Source organism: Macaca mulatta, chromosome 1, assembly GCF_049350105.2.
Source record: "Macaca mulatta isolate MMU2019108-1 chromosome 1, T2T-MMU8v2.0, whole genome shotgun sequence".
Classification (NCBI taxonomy): domain Eukaryota; kingdom Metazoa; phylum Chordata; class Mammalia; order Primates; family Cercopithecidae; genus Macaca; species Macaca mulatta.
The window spans coordinates 40279732-40295745 of NC_133406.1; the positions used below are offsets into that span (position 1 = coordinate 40279732).

Consider the following 16014-nt stretch of genomic DNA (forward strand, 5'->3'; position numbering starts at 1 on the left):
GAGATGTTGGTATGTTGCCTAAGATGATCTTGAATTCTTGGCCTTGATCCTCCTGCCTCAGCCTCCCAAAGTGCTGGGATTAGGCATGAGCCACTGTGTCCAGCCCAACATTTAAAAATTTTTTCACATGGCTTTACAAATTTTTACATGAATATATTTCCTAAAAGGAAAAATAATGTATACATAATAATTTGTCAGAAATATTATCATAGACTGAATACACATCATAACAGTATTCAGATGACCTATATAAAATTCTCCTGTTACCCAGTGGCATCCAAAGCATGAGGAGTGCTGCTGGACTTACCATCTGCAGTAGCGTTGCAGGCAAAGCTCACATGAGATGATGCAGGAAATGCCACTTCCTCAGCAAACCAGAGTGTGCTCTCTTTTGATGTATCTGGATTTCTCCCCAAAGGGAAAAATACCAAATTTTGCTGGAATTCTTGCAAAATGTGCCACTATTCTTGCAAAATGTGCCACTACTCCTATAACTTCCCTCTTGAAGCAGATATTGTTTATCTTTTTGTTACAGGGTTTTCTCAATTAAAATCTTATTATTGTCCTATAGTAGTCTCTGTTGTTTACTGTCCACACTTAGCCTTTTTGGGGTAAGAAGACAAGAGTCTCATGTGATGGACTTATGTTTGTCATCATCATCTCTTAATATATGGGAAGGTTTTCATCAATTTTGTAATAGAGTTTAGTATGGTAGGAGAATAATCATCTTATTTTGGGCTTTCTACAGAAGGAAAATAAAACTTGAAGGAAGTGAGTTGCAAAAACATTGCAGTAGCAGTAGCAGGGATGGTAAGAGTGGTTGAGAATTTGAGGCTTCTGAGAAACATGGTTGTGTTTCATCAGATGATTTGTTTTTTTTACCAGGGAAAGCCACTGTTTACACCTGTTCTCACTATGACTGTTCCTGCTGTTCTTTCAGATATCCTGATTAATTTCCTAAAGGAAGTGGCTGCTGCCGCCCCTGCCCTGCCATTTTATTACTATCACATTCCTGCCTTGACAGGGGTAAAGAGTAAGTACTGCTTCTTTTGATATTTCTTTCCTTCCAACTCTCACATTTTACCCTATTATGCTAAGAAACTCCACTCCATCCCACCCTACCCCATGCCACAAAAGCACACCACCACTGACTGGGCAGTACCAGTTGCTTCTAAATGTCCCTCTGAAGTCCCAGCCCTTATCAATCATTCACACTGCTGTATAATGGAAGTTGTTAGGTATGAAAGGAAATCTGATCTCTGGGCACTTGTAGTACATACCTTTTGTCTTTACCACACGCACTCCTTCTTCTTATTGAGAAGACGTGAGTCTGTAAGCCTCACTAGGAGAGGAGTGTGTCTACCTTGAACCTATTGTATTCTTAGTGCCTATAGCACATAGGAAAGTCCTCTGATCTCTTCTGACTTCTCTTCTAGCTTTTCTTTTGTTATTACTGTATTTCTCCAGAAAGAAGAGTTTTACAATTAGCTGAAATTTCTTAGATTATTTTTAAAATCCCACTCTTTTCTAAATTCCATTAGAGGAAAAATGGAGGCTGTACTTTATAAACATTCTGAAGGGAAAAAAAAGAAAAAAAACTGCTTTTCCTATTCTCTACTCTCATACTTAGCACTCAACACAAAACATTTTACCTCTGGCCACCAAAATGTGTGTGGGCATTTCTCCCCACCAACAACCAATTCTTCATCAGAGACGAACTGGGTGTCCTCTAATTGGATTCAGTTCTGACACTGGCTACTGGAGTCAGCATTGAATCCCACAGGTTAAGGGCTTAGTCCCACAGGACTGCCCCTACTTCAATGCCAGTCTCAAGTCCCAGGTTGTGGCCTGTACTTCCTACCAGCTGGCTATAAATCAGGGTTCCAATTACCTCCTCCTTGGGTTCAATTAATGTGCTATAGCAGTTCGCAGAACTCAAAGAAACACTTTACTTACTATTGCCCATTTATTACAAAGGAAACAGATAAAACAACCAGAAGAAGAGATGCATAGGGTAAGATATGTGTGAAGGGGCATGGAGTTTCATGCCCTCTCTGAACAAGCCATCCTCCAGGCACCTTCATGTGTTCAGCAACACAGAGTCCCTGTCCTTTTGAGTTTTTATGGGGGCTTCATTATGTAGGCATGATTGAGTACATCATTGGCCATGGGTGATTGACTCAATCTTTAGCCCCTCTCTCCTCCCCAGAGGCCAAGCATATGACTGAAAGTTCCAACCCTCTTAAGTACATGGTTGGTTTCCCTGGCAACCAGCCCTCATCCTGAGGCTATCTAAGAGATCTAGTCATCAGTAAACTTTGTAGCATACAGAAATATACATATCACTTTGGAGATTCCAAGGGGTTTAGGAGATTTGTGTCAGATGTTCCTATCTCTCAGGAAATTACAAAGGTCTTGGGAGCTCTGTGTCAGGAATAAGGGTCAAAGACCAAGTGTTAGAATAAAATACTCTCCTAGCACCCCTGTCTACAAGGGTTTTAGGTACTTTGTCTCAGGAACCAGGGACTAAGACCAAATATATATTTACACTTCACAAATATCCATCTACTGCCTTCAAGGAATGGGAAGTTTAGGATTATAATTGGACAAGTACATAGGAGCTGCTAGTCAGGGAGAAGTGATTAGGCCTAGTCTGCAGTCAGTTCTGGCTGACAGCAGCTTGTGGCAGCTCACTGCAGATGCGTGGCACTATATGGGATGTTATTTCCTGGAGATGTGCAGATTGATGAGGTGCTTATTATTTTGAGCAGTTCGTGCTGAGGAGTTGTTGGATGGGATTCAGGATAAGATCCCCACCTTCCAAGGGCTGAAATTCAGTGATACAGATCTCTTAGACTTCGGGCAGTGTGTTGATCAGAATCGCCAGCAACAATTTGCTTTCCTTTTTGGGGTAGATGAGGTAAGTCACCCCCTAGCATGTTGCAGCAGGTCAGTTCCCTCCAAAACAATTTGTGTAGCTATTTATATAGTAGCATCTCTTTTCTTTCTCTTTTTTATAAAAGTGAATATTCTTTGTTTCTGATTAGCAACTGCTGAGTGCTCTGGTGATGGGAGCAACTGGAGCAGTGGGCAGGTAAGCATGACTCATTTTTCCCAATGATTATAAAGTCCCCCATAAAGGCATTCATCACCAAAGTAGCTGTATTTCTTTTTTTCTTTTTTTTTTTTCTTTTTTTTTTTTTGTTGTTGTTGTTGAGACAGAATCTTGCTCTGCTGCTCAGGCTGGAGTGCAGTGGTGCAATCTCGGCTCACTGCAAGCTCCACCTCCCGAGTTCATGCCATTCTTCTGCCTCAGCCTCCCCAGTTGCTGGGACTACAGGCGCCCACCACCATGCCCGGCTAATTTTTTGTATTTTTTTAGTAGAGACTGGGTTTCACCGCGTTAGCCAGGATGGTCTCGATCTCCTGACCTTGTGATCCACCCACCTCGGCCTCCCAAAGTGCTGGGGTTACAGGCATGAGCCACCGCACCCGGCCCAAGTAGCTGTATTTCTTACATGTGTATCCTTTCTAATAGAAGTTTCCTTTCTTTTCCACATTCTTCCAGTGAAAGGGAATGAAATAGTGCTTAGTTGTTTGTTAGAAATTCAGTCATTGGGCTGGGCATGGTGGCTCACACCTGTAATCCCAGCACTTTGGGAGGCCAAGGTAGGCGGATCACTTGAGGTCAGGAGTTTGAAACCAGCCTGGCCAACATGGTGAAACCCCCCCTCTACTAAAAATTTTAAAAAATGGGCCGGATGCAGTGACTCATGCCTGTAATCCCAACACTTTGGGAGGCTGAGGCAGGTGGATCACGAGGTCATCAGTTTGAGACCAGCCTGGTGAAACCCTGTCTCTAGTAAAAATACAAAAATTAGCTGCCTGTAATCCCAGCTACTTGGGAGACTGAGGCGGGAGAATTGCTTGAAACTGGAAGGCGGAGGTTGCAGTGAGCCGAGATCGCACCACTGCACTCTAGCCTGGGCAACAAGAGTGAAACTCTGTCTTAAAAAAAAAAAAAAAAAAAAAAAGAAGCCAGACGTGGTGGCAGGCACCTGTGATCCCAGCTACTTGGGAGCTGAGGCATGAGAATCACTTGAACCCAGGAGACAGAGGTTGCAGTGAGCTGAGATTGAGCCACTGCACTCCAGCCTGGGTGACAGAGCAAGACTCCATCTCAAAAAAAAGAAAAAGGATAAAAAAGAAATTCAGTCATTGTTTAGAAGCATCTGTTGCAGTTAGAGGTGAGACACATGAACACATGAATTGAGCACATGCACAGGGCCTAGACCTTAGCGGGAACTGACGCTTAGTGCTATAGACCCTGGTGACCAGGATCTCAAGGATGGACTCACACTTTGTGAGTTCTATCTTTGTCAGAAATTATTTGGTTGCAAGTAACAGAAACCCATTTAAACTACCTTATGTACAAGAAGACACGTTATTATAAAATTCTGGGAAACCACATAGAGCCCAAGAGGAGGATGTAAAACCAGGCCTCAGAGAAGATGAAAGCCAAGAACTACAGAATCTCAACCGCCAAGGCAGATTATCTTCCATATGTGGTTTTTTGGAGAGACTCACCGCTACATCTTTGTGCACATCTCTTTATTTCTCTTCTCTCTCTCTGATCCAAATGGGCTTTCTCTGCTTCAGCATGCACATAGCCAATCATGGCTGCCCAAGCGTGGCATTTTGGGACATCATTAGATAGCACTGCCTGGGCAAGTGTCCATGTCAGGTCCAACCAGAATCATGTGGCCCAATGCCTACTTAGCAAAAGACAGGCAATTCAATTAGCACGTCCACTGCACATGTTAACTTAATTCATTAGAATATGCTTCCAAGCAGATTGAACTAAATGTTTGCATTAACTGAAAGATACCAGGGGAGCAAAATAACATTTATAACATGTCTTGGTGAGCCTGGCTGTGAGGAAGAGTGACTGAGTTGAATAATATAAATGGCTTGTTCACCAAGCCAAGATGGCCTATGACAGCCATTGTAACTACAGGGCTATTTCTACTGAGGAAATTTGAATGTTGTATTTGCTGACCACGTATGTTAATTCATTCTCACATTGCTATAAAGAAATAACTGAGAAATGCGTAAGAAAAGAGGTTTAATTGGCTCACAGTTCTGCAGGCTGTGCAGGAAGCATGGTAACGTGTCCTTGGTTTCTGAAGGAAACTTTCAATCATGGCGGAAGGCTAAGCAGGCACATCTTACGTGGCCAGAGCAGGAAGTGAGGTGGCACACACTTTTAAATAACTGGATCTCACGAGAACTCACTATCGCGACAATGGCACAAAGGGGGATATGTTAAACCATGAGAAACTGCCCCTGTGATCCAGTCACCTCCCACCAGGCCCCACCTCTAGCACTGGGGATTACATTTCAACCTGAGATTTGGGCAGGGACACAGATCCAAACTATATTACCATTAAACCTTTTTCCGCCTGGAAATTCTTACTTTTTTGGCTCCTGCTTTTTGGCCTCCATACTAAGCATTTTAATTCTGTCAACATAATCTATAAGGCAAGTACATTTGGTTAAACTTCATTTCTCCCTAGCTATAATCACCTTTCTGTCTAACCAAGGATAAACCTAAGACCACTGGGATTCAAATTTTAGTATTCTGAAGCTCCTCAGACATTGTTCTTCCTTACTGTATTACCAGAAGATAACCTGAGCTTCACATTCCTGGAATTCCTTGCTGTTGACCCCGGTTCTATATATATAAGTCCAACAACATTTCTGTTATTGGTACATCAAGATAAATACATTTCCTGATACCAACTTACTATGGGAGAAGCCATTTGAATTTAAAGAACTTGGGGAAATGTCCTTATTATGAGTTTCTATAACCTTTTACCTTGCCGGTTTCTCTAAGAATTCAGCAATTTATTTAAGATATTTATAGGTACAGTTGGAGAGTTTTATAAGTCCACAAAAATATTTTGTCAGATCAAATAACTATTCTCACCTTCATTTTTGTTGAATTGTTATAGAAGACAACACGAAGCAATGGAAAATTTTCGTGGAAACTCTGAAGCCATTCTTTAATCAAAATAAAAACCAGGCCTACCTTGCAGGGTTTTACAAGGATTAGACATGATTTATGTCAAGCCTATAATATAATAGGCATTTAGTAAATGATCCCTCATTTTATTATCATTATTATTAATATTACTATCTAGAAACTAGTTTTTAAGTAATACACACATTAGCAAGGAATATGGGTAATTTGTTAGGATTTGCCCCTGTTTTCATGGTGCTCCATCCACCCAGTGTTTCAGCATAAGGCTTTTAGGACTCACCTCAGATGCTACATTTTATCCACAGTTCTTGTCTAGCATTGCACCTGTGTGTACCCTAGGGCAAGAGCTGGCCTCAGTCGCTTGCTAGCAAATATACTTCCATTTTTTTCCTTTATCTTTCCACTTTTCTTCCTTTATCCCCTTTTGTCTCAATCCCTTCTCTGCAGTACTGCTTAGTATTGCTGGAAAACTCAGAACTGAAGACAGTCTGATCCCCTAATAGATTAGGACCCAAAAACAGACTTTAGGAGGACTAGGTGTATTTTTTCCCTTTTAAACAGCAGAGGGATTTGAAGATCTGGACCTTTCCTGTTGAGTTATTGAACCTACAGTATTTGTTATTGTCTTGCCAGTACCTATAACTACCTGGGAAAAAAGACAAACCAGATGTTGGAGGCTTTTGAACGAAAGGACCTCTCTTTAGCCCTGAACTATCAGGTAAACGTTTTCTTCCCTTCCCATAAATCACAGCCTTTTTTCTTCCCCACTTGAGGATTCTTTTTCTTCTCTCTACCATGCCTGCCCTCATTCAAATTGCCCAGCTGCCTCTTTCTTTACCTTTCTTCTGTTTTGTACTTTTTCTTGTCTAAAACCAAAGAAAGCTGTCCCCATTTTCTGTGTTCCCGACATGTCTAATCAGGACAGGACCCATACAGGGATGACTCCTCTCTTCCTCCTAGAAAGGATCTTATTTTTACTCTATCTTCAAAGTACTTTTGTGACTATAATATAATGGCCATAGATTTCTGGGAAAATGACCACAGGCTGTCCCCTTGAGGACATCACACCAGAGTTATCACAGAATATGAGGAAGCTATGAAGATGGTAACCTAAAATGGGGAAGGCTTCATTCAAAGTCAGGGCAGGTCAGTCTTGTTCACCCTGGAAATGTGCTGAGAACTAGAAACATCCACCAGGAAAGAAATAAGAGCCTAGTGGGTGATCCAAAGTAGATACAGGATTTGAAACAGGAAGAAAAAACCAGCAGAAGCTGATATGTTGCTGGGAAGACTCCAGAGGACATAGTGGCTGCTGTGAATGTTCCATGGAGGACAGCCTAGCCATCCAGGGAAAGAAGAGCCTCAGTTGAAGGGTGGAACAGTCTCAACAACTGGTTCTTTTTTATTTAGAGATAGGGTTTTGCTCTGTTGCCCAGGCTGGAGCTCAGTGATGTGATCATAGCTCACTGCAGCCTTGAATCCTCCTGGGCTCAAGCAGTCTTCCCACCTCAGCCTCCTGAGTAGCTGGGACTACAGGCATGCGCCACCATGCCCAGCTAACATCTGGTTCTAACACATGGTTCTAAAGTGTAAATGGAATGAAGTGGCAGAAAGTAGGGTTGACATGAGAGCAAGACTTTTGGGGTCTGAGAGGCATGAGGATTTTCAGGATAGTATAAGTGGTTGAGAGGTGTATCCCAAGAAAAAAAGTGAGAATGGAAAGACGTGACTGAAGCAAGTGGTTGGTCCTAATAAAGCTTGGCTGTGGGATCTTTCTGAACAGGACAGGCTGCCATCAGGGTATTCAGAGATTACAGATCAGAAGAACAAAGCATCCTGGGGGTTAAAGGGAGTGACCTGCAGCCCCAACCCAGAGAGAACATGAAGAAGCAGAATCCAGAGTGGTTAATTATTCCCTACCCATAGGCCTCAAAGTTGAGCCATCATAAATCTACTTCTTCCTTAAAGTTTAAATACTATATGTAATATTCGCCTTTGTCTATCCTCAGACCAGCTGAAACTAAGAACAGGAACAAGGTAGGGATCTAGGAAGCTATGCCAAATCAACTAAACATTGACAAGACTTTGGTTTAGATAAGGGTAAGAAGAATGAATTGTGCATACTCTGCCGTCTCCTTGCACTGATGGTTCCCGCCACCCTGCCCAGTTTCCTAGAAAAGTTATTTCTGAAAATTCTAACCTGTTCTGAGCAGAACAGGGAAATCACAGATAGAGTAGACTGAAGCAGCTATAATGTTGACCCTTCCATTCAATGGCTTCTCTTACTGGTTGATCCAGTCTCCATCTTTTTTTCCCCTCTTAGTCCCACTCTAAATAAAACAACCCATTGTAAACGATGTTGGTAAGGAACTTAGTTTATCACATTCTCTGTTTCTTCTTAAGAAGGCACGTGTGAGTGAGTCTTATTTACTCAGTACATAATTTCAGTGAAGGTGGTTTCTGCTCTTAAAGAGCTTTTAGTCAAGTGAAGAAGCAGACGAAAAGTTAGGGCTAAATTGATCTCATTCACTTTAATGTACTTAAGTGCCTTCTGTTCTATTTACATGAGTGAAATTACAACAACCTGCACCTCCATTTCACGCCAATTCTTATGCTTATCAATTTTAGAAAACAGCATTTATGGAAGTTGAGGATCTAGAAATTGATTCCCATAAATCTTAGCCTTGGCCACGTGCTCCTTAGGCATCCTGGAAGGTACCCCAGAGCTATATGTACCCGAGTTTAAAAACCACTGCACTAACTGATAAGTTTACCTATGTAAGCCAGATGGATAAGGGGTGTGATTCCCATCTTTACTCTCTTGTAGAATTCCATCATTGAAGCTTCTTTTCTGCACGGGCCCATTCTGTAAAGCCTACATGTATGAAAAGATCTTACCTTAGCCTGGATGGATCCCAGTCATCTTCACTTGGCTATTTTTCTCCACTCTGACAGACCTTTAGTAAATGAAGGTGTGCAGACTTTTTAGGGTTTCTGTAATTTGACTTCTACATTATTTACATTGTTTACACAGTTCAATAATACTAACTATAGATATGTTTGTTCTTTTCTAGTTTTGTATCCAGAGATTTATCAACTTTGTGGTCAAACTAGGTAAGTGCCACATGTCTCCTGCTTTGTTTGCTGCTGGAGACTGTAAAGAAAATGGAATACCATCACTTTCTCTGAGGGTTCAACAAGAACACCTTTTAATGGTCTGCTGTAAGCAGAGTTCTGTTTCCCTTATTAACCCTCAGGGCCAACCATATAAAACTGTGAAGTAAACCTAGTTGGAAAATCTTTGGCAGCCTTCTCCATTTTAGCACATACTTACCCCATTTTCCATTCTTTCTCTCCTAAAGCGTCAGCACTCCCTCCCTTTACTTGCCTCTGCTTATTAAAATTCTACTACTGCATTGAGGTTGATTTCAGCCTAAGTGCTTGGAGGAAGGCAGTCTAAATACAGATCTTACTAAATTGTGAATGATTGACAGCTCTCCCAAGAGTATTTACAATTTAAACAGAGTTTATTAACACAAGTAAGCTTAAATGGATAGAGGTTTGGATAATATGACAAAATTGGGAAGCAGTGGTGGGGAGAAATACAGTGAATTTGAGTAGAGAAACCTCTCCAGAGTGTCTTAAATCTCCCATAACAAATGACAAATGCCACCATCCACTCTTCTTCTGCAAGAGATTGGCCCTTGGGCCAATTGAATCTGCGTTAATGCAGGAAAATTTTTAAGTTTATTTTTGGCAGGCCTCCCTGCTCTGTGTCAGAGTTCTGCATAATCCTGGCAACTTCTCCCTCACCCCCAAGCACCTCTTGTGTGTTATGCCCCTCATTCTTGTAGGGTTCTCAACCCGCTCTCTTACTCCCTCAATGGCATTCTGTTTGTTTTTCCACTTTCATGATTTTTGCACATTTGTGTGCCTCCAGTGCTATGAACTACCTGTTGTTCCCTTGTTCTAAGCAATGTTTTCACAAAATTGTGGGTTTGGTGTGATAATTATTATGTTCCTAAAGTACATTAAAATAGGTATTGAACTATTAAAATTTTAGACAAACTAAAAGATTGATGTGTGCAGTAGTCCCCACTTATCTCAGGGGGTATGTTCCAAGATGACCAGTGGATGCCTGAAATTGCGGATAGTACGAAACCCTACATATACTATGTTTTTTCCTGTACATACATACCTATGGTGAAGTTTAATTTATAAATTAGGCATAGTAAGAGATAAACAGTAACTAATAATAAAATAGAACAATTATAACAATATACTGCAATAAAAGTTATATGACTGTGGTCAGTCTCTCTGTCTCTCAAAATATCTTATTATTTTTGGACTGCAGTTGACCACAGGTAACTGAAACCATGGAAAGTGAAACTGCAGACAAGGGAGGCCTACTGTATATTCAATCATGCTAATATTTTCCTTCCCAATGCTCAGTTTTTACTGTAACTAAGTTAACTTAGCAAAAGAAAGTTAGTTCTTATATCTTGAATCTGAAAGCAATAGCCAGCTAAGAAAACAAATTACAGACATTTTAGAAGATGGGGATTGGGGATTATGATGGATAATTATTAATTATGCTTTTTACATATTAACAGTGTACCTGCTCTTCCATCTGCCTCTCCAGTCTGAAGGCTTTGTCTTTCTTTAGTTCTGAAAAACTTCTCTGTTATCCGTAAAGAATGTTTTGACTGCATTTACTCAAATCTGTCATTCTGAAAGTCTATTAGTTGTATTTTGGATTTTCTCAATCTGTATCTCAATTTTAAAAAAAAGATTTAACATATCTTTCTATGCTGTATTCTGGATTATTTCCTTAGCTCCACCTTGAAAATTGCTAATTCATTAGCTATGTTTTTACTGTTTGATTTCCCTAAATATATATTTTTTTCAATATTTCTTGTTGATTGTTTTATACTCTACCATTCTTCTCATAGCCTATGACTTCTATTCCTCCTTTTATCTCCGAGAAGTCTCTTTCAGAATTTTCTGTCATCTACTCTTAGGATGTAAGTTTTGTCATTTTTGAATGTGCTAGTTCTCATGCTGCTGCTTATCCTCATGCACTTTGTAATTTTTAGCTTTTCAGCTCATCTTCAGAGACCATTGTTTTCTGGGTAACCCACTGAACATTAGGTTGTAAGGTACCCTATCAAGTGGGTTTACATTTGCTTCTGCTAGGACACTGTAGTTCCACCAGTTCTAACCAGTCTTTGGGTTAATTTCTTAGTATAGTACCTATACTAAGTGTGTAACGTACATTGGCTCAGGCTTGAGATTTCTTTCATGAGATCATTTCCATCCACAAGCCTAGTAGAAGTCAAGCTTTCTTCACTATCCCCAGACCAGTGGGCTGGGTTTTTTCTATTGCTTTTCATAGAAGGCTGACTACCGGTTTTACATAGGGAGTTTAATTCCAGCTTCTCACCATGCACAGATCTAAGGCTTCATTTTCCATTCCCATCCCAGCCGTATAACACCAGCATGAAAACAGCAGCGTTGAGTCATAAGCTACCTTAAGTACTGCATTTCTCAGGGACTTCCTAAATAAGCTTAAACTAAATTTCATCCTGGCAATAAAGTCCTACCTCCTTTGATCAACAATACTATATTTCTAAATCAGATTATCCTCAAGGGTTGTTTGGCATCAGCTTCTCCTCACCTTTCCGACCTCTTTATTCCTGACACCTTTGGCTTCTCCTTCTTGGGTTTAAGATTAACCCTGAGTTTTCGTTTTCTTTTACTGTGATCAACTTTTAAAATTTTCCAGCGTTTCTATGTGTTTGAAGCAGGAAGAGGGATTTCAAATGATTGCTCATCTGTCATATTGACTAGAAATGTTCCCAACTTTTGTTTTAATCTTACCTTGTTGTAGTAGTTGCTGTTAGCATATGATCTCCTTCTTTGGGATGTTTGTGGAGAGACAGACAGTACCAGTCATGTTTCCTAATTTATTTTTCCTGTCTAGGTTTTGGAGTGTCACAGACCAAAGCCATCATGACTCTGGTCTCTGGGATTCCAATGGGCCCACCCCGGCTTCCACTGCAGAAAGCCTCCAGGGAGTTTACTGATAGTGCTGAAGCTAAACTGAAGAGCCTGGATTTCCTTTCTTTCACTGATTTAAAGGATGGAAGCTTGGAAGCTAGTAGCTAGTGCCTCTCTATCAAATCAGGTTTTGTACCTTGAGACATAATCTACCTTAAATAGTGCATTCTTTTCTCAGGGAATTTTAGATGAACTTGAATAAACTCTCCTAGCAAATGAACTCTCACATCAATCGACAAGCATTGAGGTACCTATTGTGAGCCTTAAAATGTCTTACTTTGTGAAGGGGCAAAAACTCTAGGAGTCACAACTCTAAGTCATTCATTTCACAGATTTTTTTGTGGAGAAATTTCGGTTTATATGGATGAAGTGGAATCAAGAGGAAAATTGTAATTGATTAATTCCATCTGTCTTTAGGAACTCTCATCTCAATTTCTGGTTCCTAATCCTATTTTAAAGTTGTCTAATTTTAAACCACTATAATATGTCTTCATTTTAATAAATATTCATTTGGAATCTAGGAAAACTCTGAGCTACTGCATTTAGACAGGCACTTTAATACCAAACTATAACACGTCTCAACTATATACAACTCGAAATACACCAGCTCATCTGGTTGCTCAGTCTAACTCTAGAATGGATGCTTCTGAATTCATTTCGATGTCACCACTTTCCTCTCTTCAGAAACGTTGGGTCAGGTGATGACTTGTTTCAGTTCCTATAACTCAGTACAGGTCAGCTTTCTCATAACAAAGGAAAAGGTCTTCCCCAAAGATAAATTTAAGTCTCTACTTTTTGCTATACAGAAAACTCAAAGTTTCTAAGAACCAAAGCGCTCTTCCTCTAGGCACCACAATCTTCCCTTTCTCCACTGAGAAGACTGTCTCTCCCACAGGACCCTGAATTATTGAAATCAAAGGCCGACTTCCTTTCTGCAGTGAGCCCGGAGGCTACTGTTACTATCCTGTCACACTTGCAACCAGTTACTTTTCTTTAGTGATAGAAGATTTGGGGAGGACCCAAAGGACTCACAGCTTTCTCTCCATACCTCCTTTTACTCTTTTCTTTCTGTGTAACATATCAACAACTGTTTAATCTCCCTTCTAGCAAACCTTGATGTAAGCTTTCTGATATCAAAGTATATTGACAGTTAACCCTTACTGATTTTAAACTTGACTATCCAGTCTGTTAATTACCTAAGATTTTGTTTTCATTTCATCTCAAATTGTTTTGATCATTGGCAGAGAAAGAGTATTTGAAATTCATATCAGTTTTGCTCCTTATTTTAATCTCTTTGAATTAAAAATAACACTTTTTCAAAATGCAAATTTGAAATTATAAGTAGACTTCAATTATCTTTGCTAATCCTCTCTTTAATTAGCTAGTTAAAAGTTGTTATATTTATATATCCTCAACTCTCTTTTTGCCTTTTTAGCTGTTAATTTCCTGAAAGAAGAAAATGAGTTTTTGTTAGTTTTTGGTTCTGAGGATATGATACCCTTACTTAATGATACTAAAGCCAAATTTAAATTTTAAAATTAATTCTTGGGTATCCAATAAACAAAGAACTATTTTTCTATTTTTGCTTTTGTGAAGTCAGTGCTTAGAGGATTTTTAAGATGGTTAATGAGCTTTTGTGAACATAAAGAGAGATATGATTTTAAAATGGCCAGGTCTGAGTTTAGCTCTGTTAACATCCAGTAGCTTAGAAATGAATATCATATAGCAGTAGGCTATTAATAGTGCACTTAACAAGTAAAATTTTGGAATACTATTAACTTATTGTTTTGTTTATAATATATTCCTAAATTGTTTTTAACATTAAAACTACAGTAATGGCATGTGAAATATTTCATTCAACACAGTACTAAAAGCTGATTTCCAACCTCTTTGTTTCAAGATAGAAATCTGAGATCAGTCCATTGGGGATGGTTGGAGGGACAGGAGTGATTTTAGGAATTGGTTTTACTTAGGATCTCTCTTGGGTTTATTCAAAGACGTAGGAAAATGCCATGGGGGTGAGGTGGCAGTAGGGTGGGGGGCAGTGGGAGTAATGTATATTTTTTCCTAGAAGGGTTATTTGCCACAACTTGAGATAAATTTCTTCTTTCTGATCACCTGAAGGGCACAGAAAATCCAAACTCTTAGGAGGCTGATGTCTAAGGCTGGGTTGAGGGACTTTGGGTAGTGACTGCAACCCAAGCTTAGGTACCCACCTGAGCTCACCAAGGCTTTTCATACAGGGGAAATGGAGTTGGATCTACAAACCCATCAAATCAAGTAGACGAAACAACACATCCAAGCCATTTAACCATTCCCTTATCACATGCTGACTCAACCCTCAATTTCCTCCAGTGAAAGTAAGAGGGAAACTTGGAACCAAAATTATGCAAATAGCAGAGCTAAGCCCCAGGTAGAGGCAGAGCACTACCTCACACTTTGGGTTTCTGGGGCTGAGAAATGGCTATCTGGGTGAACAAGAAAACCCAAATCGTAGTTTCTCTGTGAACCCCTTGGTGACTCTTAGGAAATTATTTGATATATAATACATTTTAGCATTTTAAGTTACACAACCAGAAGGAGAACCCTAAAGCATTTTCTTAAGTCTTAATCACACAATTAATAAATATAATGGAATGGATTCAACAAAATACATAGAGAACTATATCCAACAGGATGTGTTACCTTTATCTGTAGACCAGTTACAGAGAGTGTTGAAGTTTTATTCCAGAGGGACCACCAAAGGAGATTATACATCAATCACACGTTCACCTCTGATATGTTTTCTCTGATATATTCTGCTAGAATGCCCTTCATGAATATCAGCGTCCCATGTTTGAGCCAGATGTTGGGTTAGGCCCTATAGGCATGGAAATTGTCACAAATGCCAGCCTTTGGTGTGAGACACAAGCCTTCTCATCTATCAGCAAGCACACAAAACAAGGTTATCTTTGAGGTCATGGGGAAGTGGGTTCCCACAAGTGGGCAAGTACATCAGCATCTCAGTATGGTCTACAGTCCAAGTCCAGTTTGCACCATTTTAAAGTTATCCTACCTCAGGTAGAAGGAGGTGGGATAATGACCACATACTACATTCTTGAGAATCCTCAGATTAGGGTGAAACAAAGTGATCCACCCTCAGAGCTTGAATGAGTGGGCACATTTAATGCATGTTAGTGAGAGTGGCAAATAATATTCACAGGCTGTTTTAGTTCATTCTCATGCTGCTAATAAAGATATATCTGAGACTGGGTAATTTATAAAGGAAAGATGTTTACAGTTCAGCATGGCTGGGGAGAAGGGGGAGCAAACACATCCTTCTTCACATGGCGGCAGCAAGGAGAAGTGCCGAGCAAAAGGGGGAAAAGCCCCTTGTAAAACCATCAGATATCGTGAGAACTCACTCTCATGAAAACAGCAGGATGGGAGTAACCACCCTCATGATTCAGTTAACTCCCATCAGGTCCCTCCCACAGCAGATGGGGATTATGGAAACTACAATTCAAGATGAGATTTGGGTGGGGACACAGCCAAACCATATCACAGGCCTAGCTGGTCTTCAGGTTGCAGTTACTATCTGAACTCCCCTGAACATTAACCAATTAGTATTGTCCTTTTCCTAAGGTAATAACCTCAATCAGGTTTGACTTCCCAATTTGAGCAGAACTCCAGAATCATTCAATTAAAACACTAAATATATTCTGCCTTTAGCTCTTTCATTTGTCTATATAGAACTGTACCTATCTGTATATCTCTCAAGATCCTGCAATATGGCCAGAGGAAAGTGGTGGGGGATGGAGGTGCAGAAGAGGGACCAATTTCCACAAGGTGGTAAGAGGGGGCTTCTCTGGGTCCATTACACTTAATATGAAATTAGAATGTTGGAAAGAAACCAGTCAGGTGAAGAGTAG

The 16014-nt window shown here is 40.1% G+C and overlaps 1 protein-coding gene across 11 annotated transcripts in view; it reads left to right on the forward strand.

The window, feature by feature from the left end:
• NPL (N-acetylneuraminate pyruvate lyase) overlaps positions 1-13944 on the forward strand; it is a 39764-nt gene extending 25820 nt beyond the window's left edge. For 5 of the 11 annotated variants that reach the window (XM_078001179.1, XM_028851206.2, XM_078001135.1 and 2 more), the window contains 6 exons: positions 941-1033; positions 2772-2920; positions 3048-3094; positions 6677-6761; positions 9118-9157; positions 12027-13944. In XM_078001179.1, the coding sequence (XP_077857305.1) occupies positions 941-1033; positions 2772-2920; positions 3048-3094; positions 6677-6761; positions 9118-9157; positions 12027-12211 (599 nt within the window). In that variant the 3' untranslated portion in view covers positions 12212-13944. Of the gene's footprint in view, positions 1-940; positions 1034-2771; positions 2921-3047; positions 3095-6676; positions 6762-8870; positions 9016-9117; positions 9158-12026 lie in introns of all 11 variants that reach the window. The other 6 variants (XR_013416950.1, XR_013416949.1, XR_013416948.1 and 3 more) reach the window with 3 other exon arrangements.
• The last annotated feature ends 2070 nt before the right edge of the window (positions 13945-16014 follow it).